The 26,822-nt window shown below is 45.3% G+C and overlaps 1 protein-coding gene across 1 annotated transcript; it reads right to left on the bottom strand.

Moving 5' to 3' along the window:
- Positions 1-22,255: 22,255 nt before the first annotated feature.
- On the bottom strand, positions 22,256-22,742 carry LOC136489197 (receptor kinase-like protein Xa21). The gene is made up of 2 exons (XM_066485905.1): positions 22,717-22,742; positions 22,256-22,661 (listed from the first exon to the last, which is right to left on the bottom strand). Exons 1-2 carry the CDS (start codon positions 22,740-22,742, stop codon positions 22,256-22,258), a joined length of 432 nt encoding a protein of 143 aa, XP_066342002.1.
- Between the last annotated feature and the right edge of the window lie 4,080 nt (positions 22,743-26,822).

The raw sequence follows: 26,822 nt of genomic DNA, 5'->3' as shown, positions 1-26,822 counted from the left end.
CGACCATTGGCCACCTTGTGGCACAACGCACGCCCCCATCCCCTACGAACGACGAGTTCGTGGGGATGACCGAATATGTCGTGGAATCTTTTCACGACCTTCTCGCGGAAGAATCGGAGTCGCCCTCCGACTCTGACTCCAGCAGGGGGAGCCATCACCCCTCGCGAGAATGTTTCATGGCAAGTACCCTCGAGGGATACATCAAAATCATCCACGAGGTTGAGGGGGATGCAGGGGCCCTACCTCGCAAGGGTAGAGCAGCTGAGGGCGTGGCACCAAGAGCTCGAAGAAGCACGACTCCAGCTCGAGCAGGAACGTGCGGAGCTTAAGCGAGAGATCGAGCGCCACGGAGACGGTGGTCGTGCATGCGCCGTGGCCCGCAACATGAACCAGAGGATCATCGAGGACGACGAAGCCCTCCCACACTTCACCCGGGCAAGCCAGAACATCACTGCCGCGGTGGCCTTACTACGGGGGCTTCCATGGCCCGCGACGCCCGAGGACGTCGCGCTCATCGCGAGATTCGTACGCTACTCGAGCGTGCGGCGCAGTAGGCCAAGAGCTCGCTGTCCCGATGACGCGAGCTCGGCGCCAGCCAGCGCGCGCCCACAGAGCGACCCGACAAGGACGTGTCAGTCCACCAGGGGCAGCAAGGCGGCAGGCCGTGCGCTGAGGTCCCGGTGCATGAGCGTCTTGGTCTCCACCGTGACGCGCGTGACACCCTGGATGACCGTAGACGTGCCCGCGGCGATGAGAGGAAGGAGGCTAGCCGGGGCTACCACCCTCGTCGTGGCCTCAGGCATGCCCGAGTCCCGACATGCCGGGACCTCAGGCCTTTGGATGACACATCCTCAACGCCGTCTTCCCACCGTGGTACCGACCGCCGATCAACATCCCGAAATAATCCGGGAAAACAACCCCCAGACTGTGGCTCAAGGATTATCGACTTATACAAATTTAAATAAAGAGACAAGAATGCACACATAAAATATGTTATACAATTTAAAATCTAACTTCTTAATTATGGGCACCAAACTGCAACCGGTCACCGGTCAAAGATGAGTTAGAAGATTTTCCAAGTCTAAAATACGACATCTATTTTTTGTCGCTGGCCTCCAACTTCTTAAGCTGAAGCATGCTTGGCAATGCTTCGCCCCGCTCACCCGCTTCAGCCAGTCAATCTCGTATGTGCAACATATGATTTTCCATCGGACTCTATAGGTCGACGGTGACACGCCAATTATGGAAAAACATACTGATGCGATCCTCGAGCGCGGGAGCACATCCTTTAACGTTGCCCACATCGAAGATCACGTGCCAGACATCCATGGACAACCTCATGGCGAAGTCCGCCACCAGGCCACACCCGCGAACGGTGTCAGATCTCACAACACCACAGGACGCCGTGCCACCGGTCGTGCCGACCCATGACGTCAGCCAACAACGATGCCCTGTCCACAGCCGCACAGCCTACCCATGGCTCTGGTCACTTGCCGAATGTTGACAGCGCACGATGGCAAAGGACACAAGCTTGACGACCAAAGCCACGAGGCGTAGAGCAGCAGCATCCCGAGTCAGCTCGGCGGTAGGACCATGTCGATGCCATGCTACTGTTGCTTCGTCTCTGGCCCTAGCTGTTGCCGTTACCGATGCACCAAAAATTGAAGTAAACCAGGTTCTCGACGTGGAACACATAGGGAGACGGCCTGAAGCCCTGCCATGAACAGTGACAAAAGGAGAAAAAAAAAAGGGTCCGAATGTATTTGAAAATAGTTTAGGGTTCCCGATGCAAAAAAATTTACTAACTTTTTTATTTTTAAAAATGATAAAATCAACTTAAAATTGTAAAATGCATAATAATAAATTACACCAGTAATAGAAAAATGAAACGGGCTCGGGCTTTATATTTTCTATGTAATTATATTTGTACATTCCTTAATACGTTCGTCTATTCTGCAAGCCACGTGTGCGGTCATATACGCACGAAAAAATCATGAAAACCGTACAGTGCATGGACATTTATCTAGTATTTTATCCACAAAAAAAAGGTCGCAAGTTGGAATAGAATGTCATGCATGCGTGTGGAACCGATCGAGTGCACCCTTCTTCACCCCGGTCAACTCGTCAACGTCAAGACGATGCTTTTCTCGCACTATAGAAAGTAGTAGAAACATGCAGCTGTTCGTTTGGCATAGCTTTAAACGATCGTAAATTTCCAGCTAAAATAGTATTTTCTTCTCACATAAATCAACCAGCAGTATTTTTTATGAACCAGCAACGCTATGAACCAGCCAACCGAACAGGCTGATGACTGGGTACATGAGTCGTACGTCGGTTTCCTTCCTGGTCGTCTAGCTAGCTAGCAGTCCAGGTCCAGCCGTGTTTGGCCAGTTTGTATTGGCCGCAGCTACAGATCCCATGGGCCACTGGACATGGACGGATCCAAGGACCACCGTCTCGCATCTCGGCATCAGGACGGCAAATTGGCAAGTGGAGGGGCCGGGACAAAAGCAACCCCACCCACCAACGAACTTGACAACACTTTACCGAAAAAAGGAAACACCTTCCTTCCTTCGTTTGATGATAATAAACCAAAGAAAGAGCAAAGATTCTTTAGAAACCGCAGCAACGACGACTAAGTAGCAGGTTTATTTCGCACGTAGCAATATGTGGTAAAAAGACGACGAGAGATCCAATGGCTTGAGCAAGGAGCTTTCTTTTCTTTGCGTCCATGTATATTACTCCATAACATGTTGCCGAGGAAGGAATTCAACTCTAGCAAGTGGCCAGTGTAGGTTTTATGACTTCTACGACTGGGGTTGGCCATGTAAGTTTAGGGAAGCTGTGGACTGGGATTACGTCGACCCAAGTCAGAACAACCCTGCTTATGCCTTGAAGCTACAAGCCTACAACCGTTTCTCGACGGAACATCTTTCACATTTATCTAACAGAATAGATCCCACTACGTCAAAAAGCATTTGTAGGGGCGGTTGTAGACCATTAATAGGGGCGGTTTACCCGACCGCCCCTACGTAAGGGTCTCTACAAATCATGCATTTGTAGGGGCGGTTCCCAGGCTGCCCCTACAAATCGATTTGTAGGGGCGGCTGGTGTTTCCAGCCGCCCCTACAAATCTATTTGTAGGGGCAGCTCTTATTACCAGCCGCCCCTACAAATCGATTTGTAGGGACGGCTGGAAATACCAGCCGCCCCTACAAATCGATTTGTAGGGGCGGCTGTAGTACCAGCCGCCCCTACCAACGGGTATTTGTAGGGGCGGTTCAATCTAGAACCGCCCGTACAGTACGTTTTCCCGCAAAAAAAATCACTTTTTCAATTCAAAATCGCTTTGCCGAACGTCCCACAACCAACGTTCCGAACCACGTTCGCGTTGCCGAACACCCCGCGACCGCGACTACAAACATAAGAGTATTCTATAAACTACAATTACAAGTCCAATTCACATGAATATATACAATCCATCATTAAATATACAAATTCCATACACATTGTTATCAACGTCCTAGAGCTAGCCTTTCTGTCTCACGAAGGTGTTGGTACTGAGGATTTGTACCTAACTCAGACTCTCGGTCATGGTAGGCGCCTCTGACGTGTACAATCTGGTCCAATATGAAGTTGCAAAGGTCGCCGACGAGCTCTAAGAGTTGGTCATCCTTGTATGGGTCTCTTTTCATTCCTTTCTCTTCTCTCCACTACAAGAAAACAAGTTTTGGTTTGGTATTTCATACCATTTACGAAGTTTTTATACTATGGGTGAAGAGGTTCAAACTTACCCTTAAGGGGTGTCTCCTGTAGGCACCGGTGTTACCCATCATAGAACATATATAGTATCCACAATGTACACTCACAGGCTTCTGCTTGGGGCACTGTGTGTTTTGCATATGAAAATGTTTAGTAATGCTTTTGACAGCCATGTAACGGAGTACTGAAGAAGTAAGTTACACTTACTGCACATAGTGTTTTTATAGCCAGCTTTTCCTTCCTTGCTGGATCATGCCTTCCATGATGATTAGTGACATAGAACCTAAATGCCCTGTTCGAATTATTTTAGCAAATACAACTTGTTAGTATCCAAAAGTGAACGTTACAAGTATGTATACAAACATATAAGCTAATGAGGATTGTCGATATGTATACGTCTTGAGAATCGATATGAAGTCTTTGTATGTCACCGTGTCCTTATCTAATGAATCAAAGACCCATGCCATGCTCCTCCCGACATCGACGGCTATACAAATCCAGTGGTTGCTGCATGGATTTAATCATAGAACTAGATAAGCCCTTTTGCATCGAATGAAATATATCGAACAAAGCTTTAAGTATAGAGTTGAGCTTACTCGAAGTTGTATGGTAGCCATATAGTAGAGTGGTGTTGGAGATTTTTGAAAGCCAAGGCAATGTATGCCGCAACCTTAAGGGACTCTTCCCTTAGCTTCGCACTATGGATGCGCTCTTTCTCCCGAAGAGTCTTTGTAGCTGCTAGCTCTTTGGCATCCAGTGTCCACCGTTTAGGGTAATTAAAATTTGTTTGGGCTATAGCTTGAGGGTCTACATACCCGGCTTTCACACTTGGCATTTGTTTGACAATGTGCACTTGCATTCTACAAATCATGGCGTGGGTTAGTTACAACATAATTCAAAGATTACATTCATATCATATCGGGAGGACAAGGACTTATAGGCACCACGTGCGAATTAGATTCATCTCCATTTCTCCCAGGTGAAAGCATGTGTGCATGTCATTGAAGTCAAAGACAATTTTCCCGGCTGGGCTTTCAAATGTGCCGGTGGGAAAGCATGCTTGTATGATATCTATGCTCGTTGGGAGAACACGCAAGTACCAATCATGGAACCTTCTCATTCCAAGTGGTAGGCGCTGGATGTCCCGGTTTGGTAGGAAGGGCTTGCCTCTTTCATATTTTTTTGGGCAATCCTTTGATCATTCGATGGCATCAACATTTGGATACTGCTTTGCAATTTGGTGGAGTTTGCTACTGACGGCCCCCTCAGAACCCCATGATGGGAATTTTTAACTTGGTTTTCAGGCTTGAACTGATCATGGGAATACCACTTGGACACCGACGAGACGTCTTTGATCAGAACATAAACTGGCCTTATGTTGATTGGAATCTTCTTTCGGAGTTCCCATTCAGGCACGTCCTCATCTTCTTGTGCATCATCTTCTTCAGGAGACACTCATTGTTCATGTATCGGTTGTGCTTGTTGAGAAGACTGTGGCATCTCATGATGCACTTGCCCAGTACGAGCTGGAGAAGGTTGTGGCATCTCATCAGGCACATGCTCGATAGGAGGCAGGGAAGAATGTGGCATCTCAGGAATGTGGGGGTCACGAGACGGTGAAAATATCTCCCCGTCCTCAACAACTCGCTCCAAATTCGCTCCGTTTGTGCCAGAGGATGAACTGCCCCATAATGTCTCCGAGTAACACCAGCCCCTCGGAGTTGCGTAGTCTATCCTCCACTGCATGAACTCGGGCTTCACTGTATGCACCTCGACCCTAGTGTATTCCGACGGTATCTTATTATTGTGGTGTAAGCCACTGGGAGGATGTGCCACACCCGTTGCCACCTCCATCACAATGTTCTGCCGGCCGCTGAGAAACACCAAGGTGCAACTAGTAGGTTCCCGTATGAGATCGACTGGGGTTGTGGCTGTAGTGGAACCTTGGCTGCTAGGAACTTTCGGAGGGCTACCAACTAATGCCAGTTCTCCCAGCGGCGTCACTAATATACGTGGCTCCATAGACATTCCTTGCTCCTCCAGCGCCTTCGCAACTAGAGCCTTCACTTGGAGCTCAAGACTAGTCTCCCGGTCTCGGCCATGTTTCTTATACATGTGCCTGTCCTCTTCGAATCCTTGCTTCCAGGTCATCCTTTTCCCTAGCCCCCTGGTGCGGCCTGTGTGCTCCTTGTTTCCCAAGCCAAGGCTAAGCTCGTCCCTCTCTTTGGAAGGATTAAATGAGCCCGTCTCTTTGTCTTCAGCATATTTCAGTATCCTTGATACCGCCTCTTGTGTCTCCGGCTTATCAAACTTAAGATTACTGCCGGATGGTTCTGTACTCCTCGCATATATCCAGTTCCTTGAGCGTACCTTCAAGTTCGTCACATCGATATTCCCAGCAGCTGTGGCCTCTTCATCCATCTTCCTAAATTGCTCTTCCTTGGCATAGTAGCCATCGGGGCCTAGATGATGGTGGTGTTTGTTCCTCTTCGCCAGCTCGGTGTTACGGGCACTGAGCTCCAATGCCTCCGCTGAAGTCTTCTGAGCCATGAGCTCCTCCCATTGAATAGGAGTTATTTTGTCGAACTCGTTGAAGGGAGTTAACCCCTTTTGGATATACTTCGTGTTGAGCTCCGACCTCCAACATCGAAATGACTCTCCCATCATCCTGATAGCATTTTTTTACCAATTCGTGCTTACCCTCCGGAAATCTAAAATTGACCTTCAGATGCCTATCCCATAGTGCATTCTTTATGTTCTCTGGTACCTCTTTCCAGTTAGGGATTGCTGGGTTCAATTTATCTCTTACTAGGGCCCCGATCGCATTACGGAATCGTCCTCTTAATTCCTTCGGCTCAAGGATCTCCCCTACTGGCCCAACCTCCGTTATCACATAGCAAGCCTTATCTGGATATAGATTTCCTTTTCTATCCCCCCGTTTCCTCTTAGGCTTGGTAGTCGTGGTTGTGTCTTGAGTTTGTTGAGTAGAGCCGTCGTGATCCGTCTCTGTGGTTATTGCCTCTGCTCTCCTTTCCTCTACTCTGTCTTGTCCAGCGAGATGTCGCGGACGTCGACGTCGTCTTTTCTGAGTTTTAGGAGGAATCTGTATATAGGATAGGTCAAAGTGTTAGCAGAGGTAACACAGCCAAAGCTTTAGCAAAATTTACATGCTAAGGCTTCTTCCCTACCTCCTCGTTCGGGTCAAAATCCTTGTCCAAAACTTCCTCCGTTGGCCTCCTTCTTGCTTCAGGTGGGAAAGGATCCTCGGGACTTTCATATCCCTCTTCTGACTCATCATCCTCTTCTTCTTCGCCTTCAGCAGCCTCTCCTTCAGGGCCTTCCTCCTCGTCACACTCCTCCTGAGTAAGCATCACTTCTAGATCATTTTCTACCTTGTTATCGAACTGTTCCTGGGTAAGCTGGTCCTCTAGTGCTTGCTCCTCAAGGGTTGGCTACTCATCATGCTCGGGGCATCGAGCTGCACTGTCTATTGTCCGCGACATTATTTCGCGCTTTGTTCTAAAAGATGCAAGAAAGTGTGCTTTAGGTACGTGAGAAGGTATAAGAAATCAAAAAGGTCTATAAACCAAAGTAGTCCTATAAAACAATAATATAAAAAATGAGAAGTAGCAGTGGTAGAGGCCTCAGAAACATGTCAATCATCATTTGATCTTGAACTTGGAGCATCAAGGCATCATAACAGAGAAGAGAGGAGAAGGTAATGTAGGGGCGGCTGCTAATGATGCCAAGTTCCTCACAAGTTCTTGATCATCAGCTCATATTCCATATAATGTATGGACTTGGACAATTTCATCATCGGCAAAACAAAGGAGAGGAGAGGAGAGGGGAGATTTGGCAAAAAAAAGAAACAGCTGCTTAACAAACATAGAGAGGAAAAGGTGTAAAAAAAAGCAGTTGCTGCTTCCCAAACATAGAGGATAGGAAAGGCGGCAAAAATAGAAGAGAGGGGAGATTTGGCAAAAAAAAGCAGGTGCTGCTTCCCAAAAAAGCAACAGCTGCCATACTGACTTTGCTCGATCACACATGAACATCATATGCTTAATATCTTCTGAACCTAATAGGCAGATTGGACAATCAGAAGTAGTAGACAGTAGTAGTAGGGAAGTAGTAGAATTAGTTGACAGAAGTACAAGTAGTTGATAGAAGACAGAAGTAGAAGTAGTAAACAGTAGTATTAGGGAAGTAGTAGAGTAGTAGTAGAAGTAGCAAAAGCTGCTTAGGAGAAGAGAGGAGTAGAGTGGAGTAGAGGAGAGTATAGTAGTAGAGTAGTAGTAGGAGTAGCAAGTAGTAGTAATAGGAGTTGTAGGAGACCAACCAGCAGCCAGCAGCCAGTAGTTGATAGAAGACAGAAGTAGAAGCAGTAAACAGTAGTATTAGGGAAGTAGTAGAGTAGTAGTAGAAGTAGCAAAAGCTGCTTAGGAGAGGAGAGGAGTAGAGTGGAGTAGAGGAGAGTAGAGTAGTAGAGTAGTAGTAGGAGTAGCAAGTAGTAGTAATAGGAGTTGTAGGAGACCAACCAGCAGCCAGCAGCCACTGGTACCAGCCAGCAGCCAGCAGCCAGCAAACCCGATACTGCCTAATAAGTAGAGTAGTAGTAGGAGCCAGCAGCCAGTAGCCAGCAAGCCCGATTACAGCCAGCCAGCAGCATTCAGGTACCAGGTAGATCACAACATTAGGTAGATCACAGCATCAAGTAGTTCACATTCAGAAAATAGCACTGAAATTGAAACTGAAATGAGCACTAAAACTGAACTGAAATGAGCACTAAAACTGAACTGAAATGAGCACTAAAACTGAACTGAAATGAGCACTGAAAATTAACTAAAATGAGCACTGAAACTTAACTGAAATGAGCACTGACACTTAGCTGAAATGACCACTATCCAGTTTTTAGAAATTTAATAGTACTGATAGCTAGATAAAATTTAATAGTACTGACAGCCACTATCCAGGTCATAGGCTTAGCTAGATAAAATTTACTAATGGAATGCATCTATGCTGTCTAATACTCACATCGACCTAGGTACCAGAGAAGCAAAGACGCATGATCTGCTATGCCCTATTGTGCCATCTTCGATAGATTAAGGCTCAGTTTAGACAAGTGAGAAGCAAATGACTCATTTGGACTAAAAACTTCACCTATGCTATCTAAAATATATGTTTTTTTGCATCTGCATTATATATGCTCTTGTATTGTAACAAATATCACTAATAGCAAACAGTAGACTAAAGATGATGAGTACATATTCAAAAAAGAAAGAACGATCACTACAAGTTGAACTGCAGTAAAATTAGCAAGAGATGAAAAAGAATCCATATATGCCCAGAACTAGAACATCCACACATGCAAAGCCTTTTAACTAAAGCATGACCCCTCTAGTTCAAAAGGCAAAAAAGAGTTAGAGGGACCAAAGTGGATCTCGCCATATTGTTGGGATCATGCACCTCAACTCCTGAAAAGGTGAAGATGCCCATGCAAAATGCATACACCAGCCACAAAAAAGGCACGAAAGCAAATGATGGGTTGCGATCACCAGGACAGTCAAGTGAAAACTTCAGGCCTTCAGGGGAAATTCTAACTTGGCCATAGTGCGAAGGCAGCGGTAAATTTACCAACAAGTAGCCAAATTATAAAGAACAATGAATGACGTCTTTGTACTGGACATGTAACTGTATCAACCACAGCATTGCATTTGACAGATACCTGACTATGTCCGGACAATACATTACAGCCATATTATTGGGTCACATGGTATTTCTAACCTATAGTGGGCAAAATTATACAAGAGCAATATAGAGCACTCTTAAATGGATGTAGCACTCAGATGTAACACATGACAGCAAGTGAAGGCAACTTGAGTAACGATGAGTGACACAGCCCAGGTCTAACCACAAACTGATGACTTGACACAGCCCATATGATGGTCATGGGCACAAATTGTTTAGCCCAAAACGAACCAAACTTTGTTTTTGGTCTTGGTCCAAAAAAATTCTCAGGTCTAGAACGGAGAGTATAGAATATTCAATAAAAAGTACATCCACAAGCATACCTGATGACACAATTACGATAAAGGTAATAATAGTCATGGTCTATGAAAAAATGTAAAATACAAACACATTGATTAGTAAACTTTTCGGTGACACCATTCCATAAAACCAAGATCTCTGTGTTAGCTGCCATATAGTGACAAACCTGTAATAAATACCTCCATACTGAAATATAAGGTATCCAAGCATTAAAAAAAACTTGTCCCTAATTATAGGGGTACCTATTAGTAATGTCTTCACCAATCCAAAAATAGTAATCCCTATAATTAAGGAAGGGTACGTACATGGACCATTTGCTTTACATTATGTTCTACAATTCCTATGATATTTAGTATTTCAAAACAAATGGAGTAGTATACTATAACAGTTATGTATGTCAACTGTGGCAAGCATGCTTTACTAACATTGAAACAACAATTTCCAGGTTATGCACTTGCTTTGGACAAGACAGCAAAAGAAATTCAAGTTGCTGCTAAGGTAGGTATTACTACATATAGTAACTGTGTGCTTTCTTTTTTGTTAGAGTATTTTTTTCTTAACCGGCAAATGTTATCCCGGTGATTCCTGAAACATATTCAGGAGCAAATCAGTCTCATAGTTTTATAAGTCATTTGTTTTCTAATATGACATATCTTGTCTATTAGAAAAAATGCAGCAAGACCTCAATGATCCCGTACGTATATGTTTCATATTTCCATAAGAGTTTAATGTATGAGCAGCCCCTAAACTTGTCAAGGAATGCCATTTAAGTCCATAAACTTTGAAAACGCATTTTAGGTCCCTAAACTTTGAAAACACACCCTTTCTCAACAGAACTCTTTGTATAATCTTAGAAGTAAGCACAATGACTTGACATAAAACTTCTATCTACCTTGTATTTACTTATACTTATTATATGATATATTTGTAGTCTGCTGGTCTTCCATGGGCTTTGGCTAAAGGACAGGACACATTTACTCCAATTAGCGCAGTGGTAAGCAATAGTTTTTCTCATGTTCTGTGAAATTGAATTAAGCATTGTTGAGACATTAACAGATATTTTTCTTATTTGTAATACTACATACATGTTTCGTATTGACCACCACAACCATCCGTGCTCGCAAACATATGGGGGAGAACAAGCAATGGCCATCACACAGTGAAATAGATCCAATGACAAAAGAATTCATCTGGAAATTGCGAGAAAACAATGTACCGATAGGGCGTGTGTGCAGCATCCTCGGTGTGCACGGTAACAATGTACCGATAGGAACTGAAGACAAGAAGAAGGTTAAGGGATGGAACAAACCTGAGCCAAGGGCCGGGCGTGAGTCGTCGGCGTGCGGGGCCGGGCGCCGGGGGCCGGGCGCGGGTCGCCGGGGGTCGGCACGCGGGGGAGGACGCCGGGGGCCGGGCGCAGGACGCCGGGGGTCGACGCGGCGTGTGGGGGCGGGCGTCGGGGATCGGGTGCGGGTGTCGGCATGCGGGGGCGGGCGCCGGGGGCAGGGCGCGGGACACCGGGGGTCGGCACGCGGGGGAGGGCGCCGGGGGCCGAGCGCGGGACGCCGGGGGTCGGCGCGCGGGGGAGGGCGCCGGGGGCCGAGCGTGGGACACCGGGGGTCGGCGCGCGGGGGAGGGCACCGGGGGCCGGGCGTGGGACGCCGGGGGTCGGCGTGCGGGGGAGGGCGCCGGGGGCCGAGCGCAGGACGCCGAGGGTCGGCGCGCGGGGGAGGGCGCCGGGGGCCAGGCGCGGGACGCTGGGGGTCGGCGCGCAGGGGAGGGCGCCGGGGGCCGGGCGCGGGACGCTGGGGGTCGGCGCGCTAGGGAGGGCGCCGGGGGCCGGGTGCGGGACGCCGGGGGTCGGCGCGCGGGGGCGGGCGCCGGGGACCGGGTGCGGGTGTCGACGGGCACGGGACCGGCGGCGGAAACCCTAGGCAGCCTGACGGCATCGGAGGAAGAAGACAGCGCCCAGACGATGACTCCCGTGCGCTTCCCTCCTATTTATACTAGGTACCATTTGTAGGGGCGGTTCCTGATCCAGCCGCCCCTACAAATGCATTTGTAGGGGCGGTTCCTGATCCAGCCGCCCCTACAAATATTTTTTTAAAATTATAAATTCTATATTTTTTATATCATAAAAACACAAAGTAATATAAAAAATTGTGTATATACACAAATATAATATTTTTTATTATTCTATATATGAAGAAATATATATAAAAACAATTGTAGTCAAAACAATATAGAAAACAAAAAAAACAAAAATTAAAAATTTGAATTTTAAAACTTCGAATTCAATTTTATGACGTTAAATGAAATAAAATGAAAATGTTGTAAACACAAATGTTGTATAACTCATCAACATGTACAACTTTTATTTTGGTCATCTTGTCATGTGACTTTGTTTGAACGATTCAAATTTTGAAATTCAAATAATTTCAACTTGAAACAATATTTTGAAAGAGTAAATGATTTCACATGAAAAACTCATGAATACCAAAGTTGTAGAACTCATCAATATGTACAACTTTTATTTTGATCATATTTTCATTTGACAAAATTTGAACAGTTCAAATTTTGAATTTCACTAAATGGCAACTTCAAACAAGATTTTGAAACCTTAAATGATTTCAACAATAAAAGTCGTGAACAAAAAAGTTGTTGAACTCCTCACTATCTACAACTTTTATTTTGGTCACTTTTTCATGTGACAAAGTATTAGTAAACATTGTTCATAAATTCACATGACTCATAGTTTCATGAACTATACGAGAAACATGTTGATTTGTGAACAATGTTTACTATCACTTTGTTAGATAAAGAAATGATCAAAATAAAAGTTATAGATCTTGATGAGTTATACAACTTTGGTATTCATCACTTTTTCAGCTCAAAAACATTTAGTGGTTGAAAATCTCGTTTGAACTTGTCATTTTTTTAAATTTGAAAATTTGAAGTGCTCAAACTTTGACAAATGAAATTTTGTAGTAATAAAGTGGATGTTCAAATAGAGTCATCTGGATGTTGCAAAGGGTAGTCTCACACACATGCATAAAATGTAGTCTCATACACATACAAAAATATGTAGTCTTACACACGTACATAAATATATAGTCTCACACGCATGCATAAATGAAGTCTTACAAACACACACTTACACAAACACTCCACGTTCAACAACTAGTTAGCCCACTGTAACGACTTTCCCTTTGACACCTTTTTGTTCCTATGGCATTATGTCTTTGGGGAGGTTCTTTTCCACAACACTGATCTTCTTAGGAAAGTCTGTGAATAGCGGCATCTCATCGTACTTATTGTAAGCTTCAACATCATCCACGCCATCGACTCCAATAATGTGTTGTTTCCCGGAGGCAACCACGTGCTTTGTATTCTTCTTCGGGGGGATGTTATTTTGTGGGTCAGACATATAGAAAACCTATGCGACACGTGAAGCGAGCACCCAAGGGTCATCTTGGTAGCCTAGATTCTCGAGGTCCAGGACTCTCAATCCGATCTCGTTCAGTTGGTGTTGTTTGATCTAGCGGCATCGAAACAGGGCCACCGTTATATCCTTTCCATAGTCAAGTTCTCATATCTCTTCAATGATGCCAAAGTATTGGATCTTTCGCCCTAATCCATCGAGAGCCTCTATTCGAACGCCGCTGTTTTGGTTCACATATTTACTATCCTTTGCGTTGGTATAGTACATGTACCCATTGATGTCATAAGCATTCCAAGATGTCACTTGTCTCGATGGCCCCTCCGCCAACCTACTGATGGTAATAGAGTCTATGGATTCTTCAGGCGGTATGTTTTGGTCCTTCAACCATGTAGTTAGTCGTTGCTTGTGCTGTTTCATGACCCAATCATCCGAACGGCCATTTCCCTCTGCCATAATGATAGCCAAGTGTTCATCAATATACGGTTGCATTAGTTGTGTACTCTGCAAGACACTGTAATGCGCCCGACTCACCTCTTTGTAATCATGGTCGATGAACACTTTTCTACCACTGGTGCCCTTCCCAGCCAGCCTACCCTTGTGACGAGAATCGGGTTTACCAATCCCTTTCTATACTTTTAGGTACTCTTGACAGCACTCGACAACTTCTTTAGTACTATAACCCTCTATCATGGAGCCCTCTGGGTATGCTCGATTATGCACGTATCGACTTAAAACCAACATGAACCGCTCATATGACCACATTTTATGCAAGTAGCAAGGGCCAAGAGCCTGTATCTGATGAACCATGTGAATCATGAGATGTGGCATTATATCAAAAAAGCAGGAGGTAAACACATCTCCAGTTGGTTTTGTGTCTCCACCACAAATTCATGTAGGTCACTCAGCTCTTCCTTGCCAATCGTCTTCTGTGAGATCTTTGAAAAGAAGTAGCACATGCGGGTGATGGCCATTTTTAAGAACTCTGGCTTTATAGCCCTGATTGCAATAGGTAGAAACACTGTCAGCATCACATGGCAATCGTGAGCCTTGCAGTGTGTTATTGACAAGTCCTTCATCGACACTAGCTTCTTCACATTTGCTGAAAACCCAATCGGGACTTTGATCCCCCTTAGGAAAGTGCATATAGCTCTCTTCTCGTCTGGTGTTAGGTTGAAGCACGCCGCGGGCAGAGTGTATTTTCCATTAGCCTCAGGTACCGGGTGAAGCTGTGGCATCACGTTTAGCTGCACCATGTCTTTCTGTGCTTTTAGACCATCCTTTGACTTGCCTGTGTCCATCAAGGTAGCAATGAGACTCTCAAAGACATTCTTCTGCATGTGCATAGCATCAATGGCATGGGGGACCTCTAAGTCTGGCCAATAAGGCAGATACTGAAAGAAGATCGATTGTTTCTTGAAAGGTACGCCTTCGACAGGAGGTGTGCTTCTATCTCTGTTGGTCCCATCTAGATTCTTCTTTCCATAGATGACGCGTATGTTTTTCACCATTCTGTACACATGTTCTCCGTTATGACGTCTCTCCGGATGGGGTTCAATCTCCAAGGCGTTGTCATAAAATCTAAAGAACAATTTGCTGCGGTACTTGTGACTTGTCTTTAAGAAGCATTGGTTCCTTAGGTAAACTATCTTCTTGGATGCATCCAGGTACACCCATGTAGTACCATCCAAGCAAACCAAGCATCCCGTCTTCCCTTTGATCTATCCAAACAAAGCAAACAACGCGGGGTAATCATTGGTAGTAACAAATATTATTGCTCTACATATGAAGTCCTCCTTTCGGAACGCATCGTACATCTGCTCCCCATGCCTCCATAGCCTCTCAATTTCTTGCATCAAGGGCTCAAGGAACACGTCTATATCAATGCCTAGTTGTTTAGGGCTAGAAATAAGAATAGTGAGGAGAAGGTACTTTCTCTTCTGACACAACCATGTTGGAATGTTGTACATGGTCAAGATCACTGGCCATGTGCTATGGTTGCTCATCCTCTCATTGAAGGGATTCATTCCATCGGTGCTCAGGCCAAACCGTACATTCCTTGGGTCATCGCTGAATTCTTTGTGCATCTCTTCAAACCTTTGCCACTGACTACAATTAGCCGGGTGTGCAATCTTATCATCATCCACCTTGCGCTCATCATCCCACCATGTCATGAGTGCGGCTTCTTTAGGGTTTAGGAACATACGTCTCAAGCGGACGGTCACTGGCAGGTACCACATTACCAGGGAAGGAATTCTTCTCTGCTTTGCATCGTTGCCTAATGGAGTGTCCTCTGGGGGCTGAGATTCTTGTACCACCTTTTTTGTACCCTTCTTATTCCTCTTTTTCCCCGTGGATGGTTCGTCCCCACCGTAAAGGTCATTGTTCTTGTACCGGCTGGCCCCACACCGGGGACATTTATCCAATGACTTGAACATTTCGCCATGAAAAAGTATACAGTGGTTGGGGCATGCATGTATTTTTTCAACCCCCATTGTCAATGGACTTATGACCTTCTTCGCTTGGTACGTGTTGGCGGGAACTGAGTTTGGTTGTGGCAGCACCCATGACAGGAGATGCAATAGATCATTGAAACTACAGTCTGACCAGCCGTACTTAGACTTCAGGATGAGAAGCTCAAGCACAAAACATAGTAATGTCCAATGTGTCGGACAACCCTTTTCAACACCATACACAGTCTCCTTCGATGCTTTTGTCACTCTTTCCAAATTTTCTAGACCTTTCGGGCTATTTAGTAAAATCTCTGGTCCAAGGGTTCAAATCATGTCATCTAAATCATCTTCAACTCCGACATGTGCTCCACCATCATTATTGGCACCACATTCGTCGTTACCATCCCAACCACCAGCATCACCACCTTGTTCATTGCCAAACTCAAAATCCATTCGTGCATCAAGCTCTGCTGAATATTGGGACAGGGATTCTATGGTTTCATCGTCGTAGTCCTCCTCATCCTCGTCGTTAACAATAACCGTTTCACCATGATGAATCCACACTGTATAGTCCTCAACAAATCCTCGCATAATCAAATGTGATCTGATGATAGTCACATCTGTCCATGTCATACGGTTCTTCAATCTTTACAGGGGCAAATAATTGTATCATTATTCTCTTTCAATGTCGTTGTATGCTTCGTTGCGGCTTCAATAAATTTATCCACCTCTTCACGGAAACCTGCCTTGAACCTTAACGAACCATATATCCAAGAGTTTATGTACTCCATCTTTTACAACAACAACAAAACAAACATTAAAGGACTACTTATTCAGATATATATAAAAATGAATCAAAGTAATAATTATTTGAGAATAATTGTATATACCTCAGATATATATGAATATAAATCTAATATAATTACATGAAGCATACAAACACACCATGGTAGAGAAAAATTAATTAATGGCCCATTTATCCATAAATAATTAAAATACATATTTATTGATTACAATAAACAATTTCAAAGACAACAATTAGCAATAATTATACTTTACCCAATATCTTTCATACAAACCCTAGTCCAATTTTATCAAACATAAATTTACAAAAACGAAATTAATAAAAAAACCAAACCCTAGATCTAGATCACATGGACATGAAACATCCATAAAACTAACTAATGGTTCACTAAAATCAAGAAACATGGACCAAATAAGGGTATGATCTTGTTTCCCTCCCTAATTTACCCTAGTACATTTAAAAGTTGGGTCTAATTTGCTCAGAAATAGCTCAAGCACCATAGAAGAGAGAGAAACAAAACTCTAATTACTCACTAATCAACCATTAAAACTTCAAAAAAAAGTTTGGAATAGCATTTTCTTACCTTCTACAACCTCTCCACCAAAGGATTTGAGACCAAAACCTTCCCCCCTTAGTAGAGCAATTTTTGGGAGGTGCCCAAGGCCTCCCCACCTTTTTTCACGGGTTGGAGTGAGTGACCCGAGGAGGAAGAAGGAGCTGCATTTGTTTTATATGGGGGCATTTGTAGGCGCGGCTGGAGATTGAGCCGCCTCTACAAATCAGTGCTATAAATACGGGGCCATTTGTAGGGGCGGCTCAATCACCAGCCGCTCCTACAAATACCATTTCCAGGGGCGGCTGGTAATTGAGCAGCCCTACAAATCAGACCCCATTTGTAAGGGCGGCTCGTAACAATAGCCGTCCCTGCTATTCCGTTTGTAGGGACGGCTGGTGTCTGGGCACTCTAGCACGCCACTGTTGGGGCGGCTCCATCACCAGCCTCCCCTACAAAAAATTTGAACCGTTGCTAAAAATCATTTTCTACGTAGTGTCCATTTCTAGAAAAAAAATTACTTAAGCTACATTTTTTAGAAGCAAGAAGTTTTTATGTATTTGATGAAATATTTTTCTCATAAATCTGATTGTTTTTTATTTAAGATGGAATATTTTCTTTTGAAGATACAAATTTCTCTCATTAGGATAAAGCATTTTCATATTTTTATAGTAAATGCTAGGATTTTTTTGGAGGAAGTATTAACTAAAATGTTTCGAAAATATACATTAATAATATAACTATCACTACTGGATTCAGGCGCTTTGCCAAGTGCCTAATGCACTCGGCAAAGGCTACTTTGCCCTCGACAAAGCCTTTGCCGAGTGCAGCACTCGGCAAAGAGCCTCCGGTAAAAATTCCGTCGACAAAGAATTCTTTGTCGAGTGTCTTTTATCGAGCACTCGGCAAAGTCTTTGCCGAGTGCAATCTCGGCACTCGGCAAAGAAAAGTGACCATCACGGCGCCGGTTCCGTTAGCACATGCTTTGCCGAGTGTCATGTCAGAGGTGCTCGACAAAGATTTTTTTAATTTTTTTTCAAAAATTCTTTGCCAAGCGCCCTGCCGGGGAGGCACTCGACAAAGATTTTTTTTTAATAATTTATTTGCCGAGTGCCCTGCCAGGTCAGCACTCGGCAAAGATTTTTTATTTTTTTCGTAATTTCTTTGCCGAGTGCCAGGGTCAGGGCACTCGGCAAAGAGGCTAATTTTTTTTATTCTATATTCACAAACACAGTATATAAGAGATATATATAACATATGTGACATCACAAACACAATATGGCACATATATATCACATCCATCTCATCACAAAGGCAATACCACATATATATCACATGTCGATCACACAATATCTCACATACACGACATCACAAGCATAATAGGTCCAATATCCATCGAAACAAGTCGATAGTCGATCATAGTGCATCACATGTCCATCAAGCGATGAAAAAGAGATACAAACTACAGGTGGGGAGGAAACTGAGTGCCTAGTGAAGGAAAAGTGTCGTCGCCTGCTTGCGCCTGAGATGGGTTATTCGAACCCGCCGACGGAGGCTGCATAAAGGACAAGAGATTGCATCTGTTAGAGTGGTCATCTAATGAAAGCACTAGTCGAAGCAATTTGGTTTCATACTCACAGTACTAGCTATAACTAGCGGCAGTGGTGGAGCGAACTGCGGCACAGCTACACCATGCATTTGCCCAAAGTTCTGCAGGAACGTCGTAATCTCCGCTAGCTGCTTGGCCTGCCTTTCCCGCTCGGCCTGTCTTTCCCGCTCGGCCTACTCGGTCCTCGCCACCAGCTCCCGTAGCTCCTGAGCCATCCTCTCGTTCTCCGCCTGCAACATTTCAATCGAATGTTTCAGTAATGCAAAGGTAACTAAGTTATTTAAAGATCAATGTATGAAGAGTTAAACAGGACTAACTTGGAGTGCGTCGACCCGCTGCTGTGAAGGGGTGTCGGTGAAGTCAGGCTAGCGGGGCAGCGGTGAGGCGACGCAGTGCAGGCAGACCCGTGACGTCGACGAAGATGATCGGGGACCTCTGGGTCACCTCCGACAGGTCCTGCTCTATAAAAGAAGAAACACGACACTATAAGTTCAAAATTTCGGCAGCACCTCCTCTGCACGGGGAGGTTTCCAAAACCTGCAAAAAACAACGGCACGAAGGCCGACAATCACAAATGGCACGAAGGCCGATAAGCACAGCGGCACGAAGGCCGACATCACAATGGCACGAAGGCTGACAAGCGGAGAAAGGGTGGATATACCTTGCCCACGCTCGTAGGCGGTTCGGTGACGGTAGGGGCGTCAGCGGGACGGGCACGCGGAGAAGATGGATGAGGCACCTCCTCCTCCCCTCCACCTCGGCTTCCTCCCCCTCTCCCCTTCTCCCCCTCCTTCCTCTCCTCCTCCTCCTTCCTTTTTCTTCTCTTTTTTCCTTCTCCTTCTTCTTCCTTTTCCCTCTCTTTCTTTCTCCTCTTTTTTCTTCCTTCTTCTTCCTTCTTCTCCTCCCTTCTTCTTCTTACTGCTGCTTCCTCCTCCTTCTTCCAAGCCGGCGGCAACACCATGGGAGCACGGGGGCGGTGGCGGGCCGCGCTGACGGTGGCGGGCAGCACTGACGGCGGCGGCGCGCGCCTGGGAGCCGCGCGGCCGGGAGGCGCGGCCGGGCTGGGGGGTGCTCGGGGGCGGGGGATGCAGGGGCGGGGGCGCATGGTGGCGGGGGTGGCGGCGGCGCGCGCGTGTGCAAGCTTCGTGTGCGGGCGGCGCTACCGGGCAACGCTTGCGCGGGCGGGCGGGCGTGGGCGGGCGGGCGGGTGGCGCTGGCGGGCCGGGGATGCGTGGAGGAGCGGCGGCGGGCGGCGGGACTGAGCGGGCGGGCGGGCGCAAGGGAGAAGAGGGTTCTGGGGTGGGTGGATTTTGTGCCAGCGGCCCATTTTCTATTGGGCCTTTGCCGAGTGCTCTAGAAAGGGGCACTCAGCAAAGAATTTTTTTTATTTTTTTTAATTCTTTGCCGAGTGCCACGTGCCCTGGCACTCGGCAAAGGCTTAATTAATTTTTAGGGTTCCGGGGTGGGGGGGATTTTGGGCCGGTGGCCCATTTTCTATTGGACCTTTGCCGAGTGCTCCAGAAAGGAGCACTCGGCAAATAATTTTTTTTATTTTTTTTAATTCTTTGCCGAGTGCCACGTGCTCTGGCACTCGGCAAAGGCTTCTTTGCCGAGTGCCAAGGGTGGCACTCGGCAAATTAATTTTTTTTTGTTTTTTGGTCCCATATTTTTTGTGGTGTCTTGCTACAGTTATTACATCTCCATTTCAAAATTTGGGACAATTTTGAGTTTTTTTACCATATTTCATTAATTATTTTTGTTTCGTTGAATTTTTTCGAATATTCCAAATTTGAACTGCAGGTACATGCAATAATGGAATTTGGTCATTCAAAAAATGGTATTCATGATATTTAGCGTATGTTGAGGCCGTATCCAGGAACTCACATGAAATTACGAGCATCTTGTTGTCGTAACATGACGAGTTACTTGCAAGGAAAGTGTATTTAAATTATATAAAATCCAAACAAAGTCCAAAAATCACGAAACTTGTCGAGGTGTCTTGTTATCACATACGGAGGCCGTGGTAAAAATTGAGAAAGTTTCGAGCAAGTTGTGACGTCGGATGCCTAAAACTCAGACATCTCCACATGTAATAAGACTAATAAGTCTTTGCCGAGTGCCAGGGCACATGGCACTCGGCAAAGAATTTAAAAAAAATAAAAAAAATTCTTTGCCGAGCGCCAAACGGCGGGGCGCTCGGCAAAGGCTGACGGCAGGTGGCCGCCGTCACGCCAGCCACCTTTGCCGACGGTCGGAATTTGCCGAGCTCCCGGCACTCGGCAAATTTTTTTTGCCGACGGCCAATCTTTGCCGAGCGCTCGGCACTCGGCAAAGGCGGATTTTTGCCGACGGCCAATCTTTGCCGAGTGCCCGGCACTCGGCAAAGGCAGATTTGCTGACGGCATTTCTTTGCCGAGTGCCGCTGGGTCTGGCTCTCGGCAAAGACTGCCTTTGCCGAGTGCTCGATGGAATGCACTCGGCAAACTATTTTGCACTCGGCAAAGTAGTTCTCTCCGGTAGTGTATTAGTGTACATATAATTTTTTATATGAAAATTCAAACACCTTTTGAAGTGGGGGAGATTAGTGCAGACCACATGTAGCTATATCTTCTTGGCCTTTAAAATTTCTTCGGAGTAAGTAATCATTATAGGGGTTAGATTTTAATATCCTCTTTGAGGTTAGCACTGCTACCCATCTTAGATCTTCCTTCGAGCTCTACCACTAATCTTAAGCAATTTGGTACAAGCTTTGAACGATTGTTTTTAAGAGTGCAGTCTACAAGTCCTTATTTTTAAAAGGTAGTACAAAGGATTGTTACCAAAGTTTTAATTTAACTTGGATTAAAAAATCCATAGCAATAAATAAGACTAATATTTGAAACCAAAATTTAGATTCATAACATCATAAGATAGGCAACAACAAGAGTCACCATAGTTTAAGCTAAGTTTTCAACTAAATGCATATTGAAGATAGAGAAGTGCTATATATAGATGGAGAAAAACTATGGATATGAATGAAAAAACATATAGATCAGTGATTGATAAGTTTGTCACAACTAGATAGAGACTACAACGTATCTATTATACCATATTGTGTTAGAAAATAAACAAAGATAAAAACATATAATTTAATATAAGTAATGTTTATAAATCAACAAGGTATTAAACATTAAATAATGCTTATATCTTCTAAGATTCTAGTCCGTGCAAAAGCATGGGTTGATGGACTAGTGAACAAAATAACTGCAGTACCATGCATCAGCAAACACAGGAGGGCTGTATCCAATAATCTTATATTGATATATTCTTAAAAGGGTGGTACCCCATGCACAAATTATTTGATCTATTGTGCCTCCAATGAGCAGAAAGAAAAAAGGTGCATTACATAAAACAAAAAACAAAAATATAACATAAGGGGTGATTGAAACCATCAGCATAAACTGGACACACTGATGAATCATCTGTTATCTGAGAATTCTAGCTGCGGCAGGAAGCTGTTTGAAGCATCCAAAATTTGGTCTAAGATATAGCATATCAGCACACACACACAGTTGGTGCTCCTCCATAAATTCATATTATTATGCATTCCCTACATGAGAGATCCTTTGATGCGAAGCAACTCTTTGATGATGTCCCCAGTTGCCATCCTACTGGTTGGCAATTCCTCAGAGCACGACAATCCAAGTCTAAGTAAAGCAATCAGGCAATCAGTCTTTCTTTTGTGTGGAGAATCACCCTCGCCAGCGCCCTGAAGTTCATCATTCTTGAGGCTCAAAGAGAGACGCATGTCAATAATGTCCATTGTTCCATTATGCAGCAGGGCCAGCTCGACACACTCACGGAGGCTATCTGTGGGCCTCCTAGCAGTTACCATTTCTAACACAAGAATACCATAACTGTAGATGTCTCCATTTGTTGATACAACATTTCCAGCACCATACTCTGTTGCATTAAATGTTTGGACAGTATCAGATATCTTGAAATGTGTAGCAGTACTGTTACCCCAGCAAAAAAATGAGTTGCATGACATAAGTGTACAAAGTTAAGTACCTTCTGTAAATCACCAGAGTAATCATGTTTTATTTGGTAATGAAATAAAGAACGATAAAGGAAAATTACATAAAGTCATAGACATGTAAACAAAGAAAATATTAGGCTAACCTGGGGCAGCCACTACTGGATTCAGGTTCTTTGCCGAGTGCCTGAGGCACTCGGCAAAGGCTATATTGCACTCGGCAAAGCCTTTGCCGAGTGCGGCACTCGGCAAAGCACATACGGCAAAAAATTGATCGGCAAAGCACTCTTTGCCGAGTGTATTTTATCGGACACTCGGCAAAGGCTTTGCCGAGTGCCCCGGAAACACTCGGCAAAGAAAAGCGACCGTCACGGCGCCGGTCCCGTTGACGGTCACTTTGCCGAGTGTCAACCCTGCCGGCACTCGGCAAAGATTTTTTTAAATTTTTTCGGCAAAGAGCTTTTTTTTTGAGAATTTTCTTTGCCGAGTGACAACCCTCCATGCACTCGGCAAAGCTTTTTTATTTTTTTAAAAAAATTCTTTGCCGAGCGCCAACCCGGAAGGCACTCGGCAAAGAGCTTTTATTTTTATTTTTTTTGAAAATTTTCTTTGCCGAGTGCCAAACCTCCAGGCACTCGGCAAATATTTTTTATTTTTTTTTGAAAAATTCTTTGCCGAGCGTCAACCCGGAAGGCACTCGGCAAAGAGCTTTTATTTTTTTTGGAAATTTTCTTTGCCGAGTGCCACCACTCCAGGCACTCGGCAAAGATTTTTTTAAAAAAAAACTCTTTGCCGAGTGCCAACACGGCAGGCACTCGGCAAAGTTTAATTTTTTTTTTATTTCTTTGCCGAGTGTTAGAGTCACAGCACTGTGCAAAGCTGGAAAATCTGTTTTCTGGTCGCCCATTTTTCCAGCTTTGCCGAGCGTTGTGACCATTGCGCTCGGCAAAGGGGTCCTTTGCCGAGTGCAACACTCGGCAAAGTGACCCAAAACGGCAAATTTTTTTTTGCATTCCATCATGACAAATACATTCATACAAACATATATCACATATATATCTCATCCATCACATATATATCTCATCCATCCACACATCCATCCGCCCATATCACATCCATCACAATATATAATAATAAGTGCTCAAGTCCATCCAAATAAGTTTACAAGTCTATCAAAGTCCACAAGTGCATCACAAGTCCATCACCAAGTGAACAACAAATGTAAAAAATACAACATGCACTCATCTTGGCCACTGCGACTGTGGTGAAGGCCCAGATGCATCATTCGTAGGTGCATGAGGTGGATTATTAGAACCACCGTTAGATGGAGACTGCACAAAGGAGAAAAGATTGCATGTGAGACAAGATTATTTTGATAGCTAATCTAGGACGATAGAGGCCATACAAGCAAAGCACAAGTGAAAGTAAAAAACTTTGATACTCACAGGAGTAGCTGCAGCTGTAGGACGCGGAGGCGGAGGTGGAACCAACAGCCCAGGTGGCAGAGACAAGCCCATACGTTGCCCAAGCCCTTGTAGGAAATCCGTAATGTCCATCAGCCTCTGCGCCTGGGCCTGCCGCTCGGCCCGCTCGGCCTCCAACTAGGCCCCCAGCTCCTGACGTTCCTTCATTTCTTGTTCCAGCCGGGCCTGCAATATTTCACTCCAATGTTTCAGTAATGCAAAGCTAATTAAGGTGTGTAAAGATCAATGTATGACGAGTAAAACAGGAATAACCTCGAGTGCGTTGACCCGGTGCTGTGCAGCGGTCGGCCATGTGCGAATGGCCAGGCTCTCGCTCGTGCTCCGTGCTCGGATCTGGGAGAGAGAGGGAGTAGAGGCCGTGTCGATGACGCCGTCGCTAAGCCAGAACTGTCCATGCTTCTTGCCTTGCCCCGCCCTCATGACGGCCTCTCCATCGAAGTCCTGGGTGCTCGGATCGTGGTCTGCCCCATGGAGCGACCTCGCCACCTCAGTGTACTCACTGATGCGGGAGTGGACGCTCGGGTTTGTGTATGCCTCGGGCGGGTCCTCCAGGTTGAAGGAGACATCGGACGTCGCCTTACCCTTGTGGGCCATACACCATGCCTGGAAGTCCGAGCAAGCCTGGCCACTATGTGACGCCGACTGCGAGAAAGACAGCACGATGATTAGAAATCAGACAGAACTGAGCGTAACAATAGATAAATCAATTCACGTACCCATGCTTGTTTGTATCTGGCGAGGTTGCGGCTGCCTTGATGGTGTGCTGGACCTTGCATCAGTAAACGACGGTCCCGGGCATCCCTGTGCATCTTGAGGTACTCCTCCATGAACCACCTATCCACCATCATCGCCCAGCACTCGAGATACGCTTGGCACCACCAGGGAATCACCTACACGTCATCAAGTATTGGACATATAAGAAGATCAAATTAAACCAAACCACCTACTCGTAGCTTGCTGTGTGAAAACGATATCCATTCACGTCATAACCGGGAAATGACTTGACCCTAATGGCACAGCCATTTGCAACCTGTCTTAACTCATCACTTATAGGCGCATCAGTTTGGGCTTTCTGTTTGAACCAACAAATGAAATCGGGGCTCCCTGGTCCCGCACCCCGTGAAAGAAGGGTATCATTTTCTTGCGGGGTAGGTTGCCTTGATCCATGCCAGGATTGACGAAGAAATTCCCTGTACCAACGAGAAACAAGGGGGTTGGACGATGAAACAAGGACATACAGCGAAATGAAACAAGTTCGTTTAGAACTTACCGAATGAACGGTTGCACCTCGACAAGGTTGGTCAACACATATAGCATGATACTGCGCCACTCTTCATTTTTCAATTGCTTAGTGGTCGATGCACTTGCGCTTCCAAGTTGCCCTTGGAAAAGGCTGAGGTTCGATTCATTTTCGCCAGCATTGTAACGAGGGGGTGGATTATGAACATTAGGAAGTTTCTCAGTGTAGTATTTCTCTGTGAAGTTTGACACCTCCTCTAGAATGTATGCCTCTGCAATGGAAGCCTCAATTCTGGCTTTATTTCTACATTTTTTGCGAAGAGTCTTCAGACATCTCTCAATTGGATAGCACCAACGGTTCTGCATGGGCCCCCCATCCGTGCCTCATATGGGAGGTGCACAATCAAATGCTGCATCGACAAGAAGCAGGCGGGTGGAAAGATCTTCTCTAACTTATAGAGCAACACGGGTGCCGCTTTTTCCAAGTCATCAATGATGGTCTGAGAGAGCTCCTTGGCACAAAGCTAGCGGAATAAGTAGCTCAACTCTGCCAGCACTTGCCAGACATGCTCCGGGACATAGCCTCAAACCATCACCGGAAGAAGCCGCTCAATCCATATGTGGTAGTCATGACTCTTCATCCCGTTGACTCGCAGAGTGCCTAAGTTAACTCCCCTCTTTAGATTCGCTGCATACCCATCAGGGAACATTAGCTTCTTGATCCATTCAAGTACTTCCCTCCTTTGGTCCTTTTTCAAGACGAAATCAGCCTTAGGACTTCTCCAGGTCTTGCCACAACTAGGAGGTTGCATCTCTTGATTTGGTCTATCGCACAATGTTGCCAGGTCTACTCTAACCTTTGGGTTGTCCTTAGACTTTTTAGTGTCCATGAGTGTTGCCCAAAGTGCCTCGGCGACATTCTTTTCAGTGTGCATTACATCAATGTTATGTGGTAGAAGAAGGTCATCGAAATAGGGGAGCCTCGTCATGCCCGAGATATGAGTCCACATATGCTGCTCACCATATCCCACAAAACCACCTTCTTCATTAGGCACGAGAGCACCTATCTGAGCATGAACCTCGACACCATTCATCATCCGCGGTGCAGGGTTTGTCACTTTGACGCCTTTCGTAAAGTTCTTGATGCCTTGTCTGAATGGATGGTCAAGAGGTAGGAATTGACGATGTCTATCAAACAACGAATACTTGCCACCCTTCTGCAACCAAATAAACCTCACACCTTCCTTGCATATTGGGCATGGGAACTTCCCGTGAACACACCAGGCACAGAATATCCCATACGCCAGGAAGTCATGCAGGGAGTAGTGGTACCAAACGTGCATTTTGAAGGTTGTCTTTGTAGCTCGATCGTATGTCCATACCCCTTCGTCCCAAGCATGGACCAATTCATCAAACAT

The sequence above is a fragment of the Miscanthus floridulus genome, chromosome 10 (assembly GCF_019320115.1).
Source record: "Miscanthus floridulus cultivar M001 chromosome 10, ASM1932011v1, whole genome shotgun sequence".
Classification (NCBI taxonomy): domain Eukaryota; kingdom Viridiplantae; phylum Streptophyta; class Magnoliopsida; order Poales; family Poaceae; genus Miscanthus; species Miscanthus floridulus.
The sequence above is the reverse complement of the archived record's forward strand: the minus strand, read 5'-3'. Positions and strand labels throughout refer to the sequence as shown.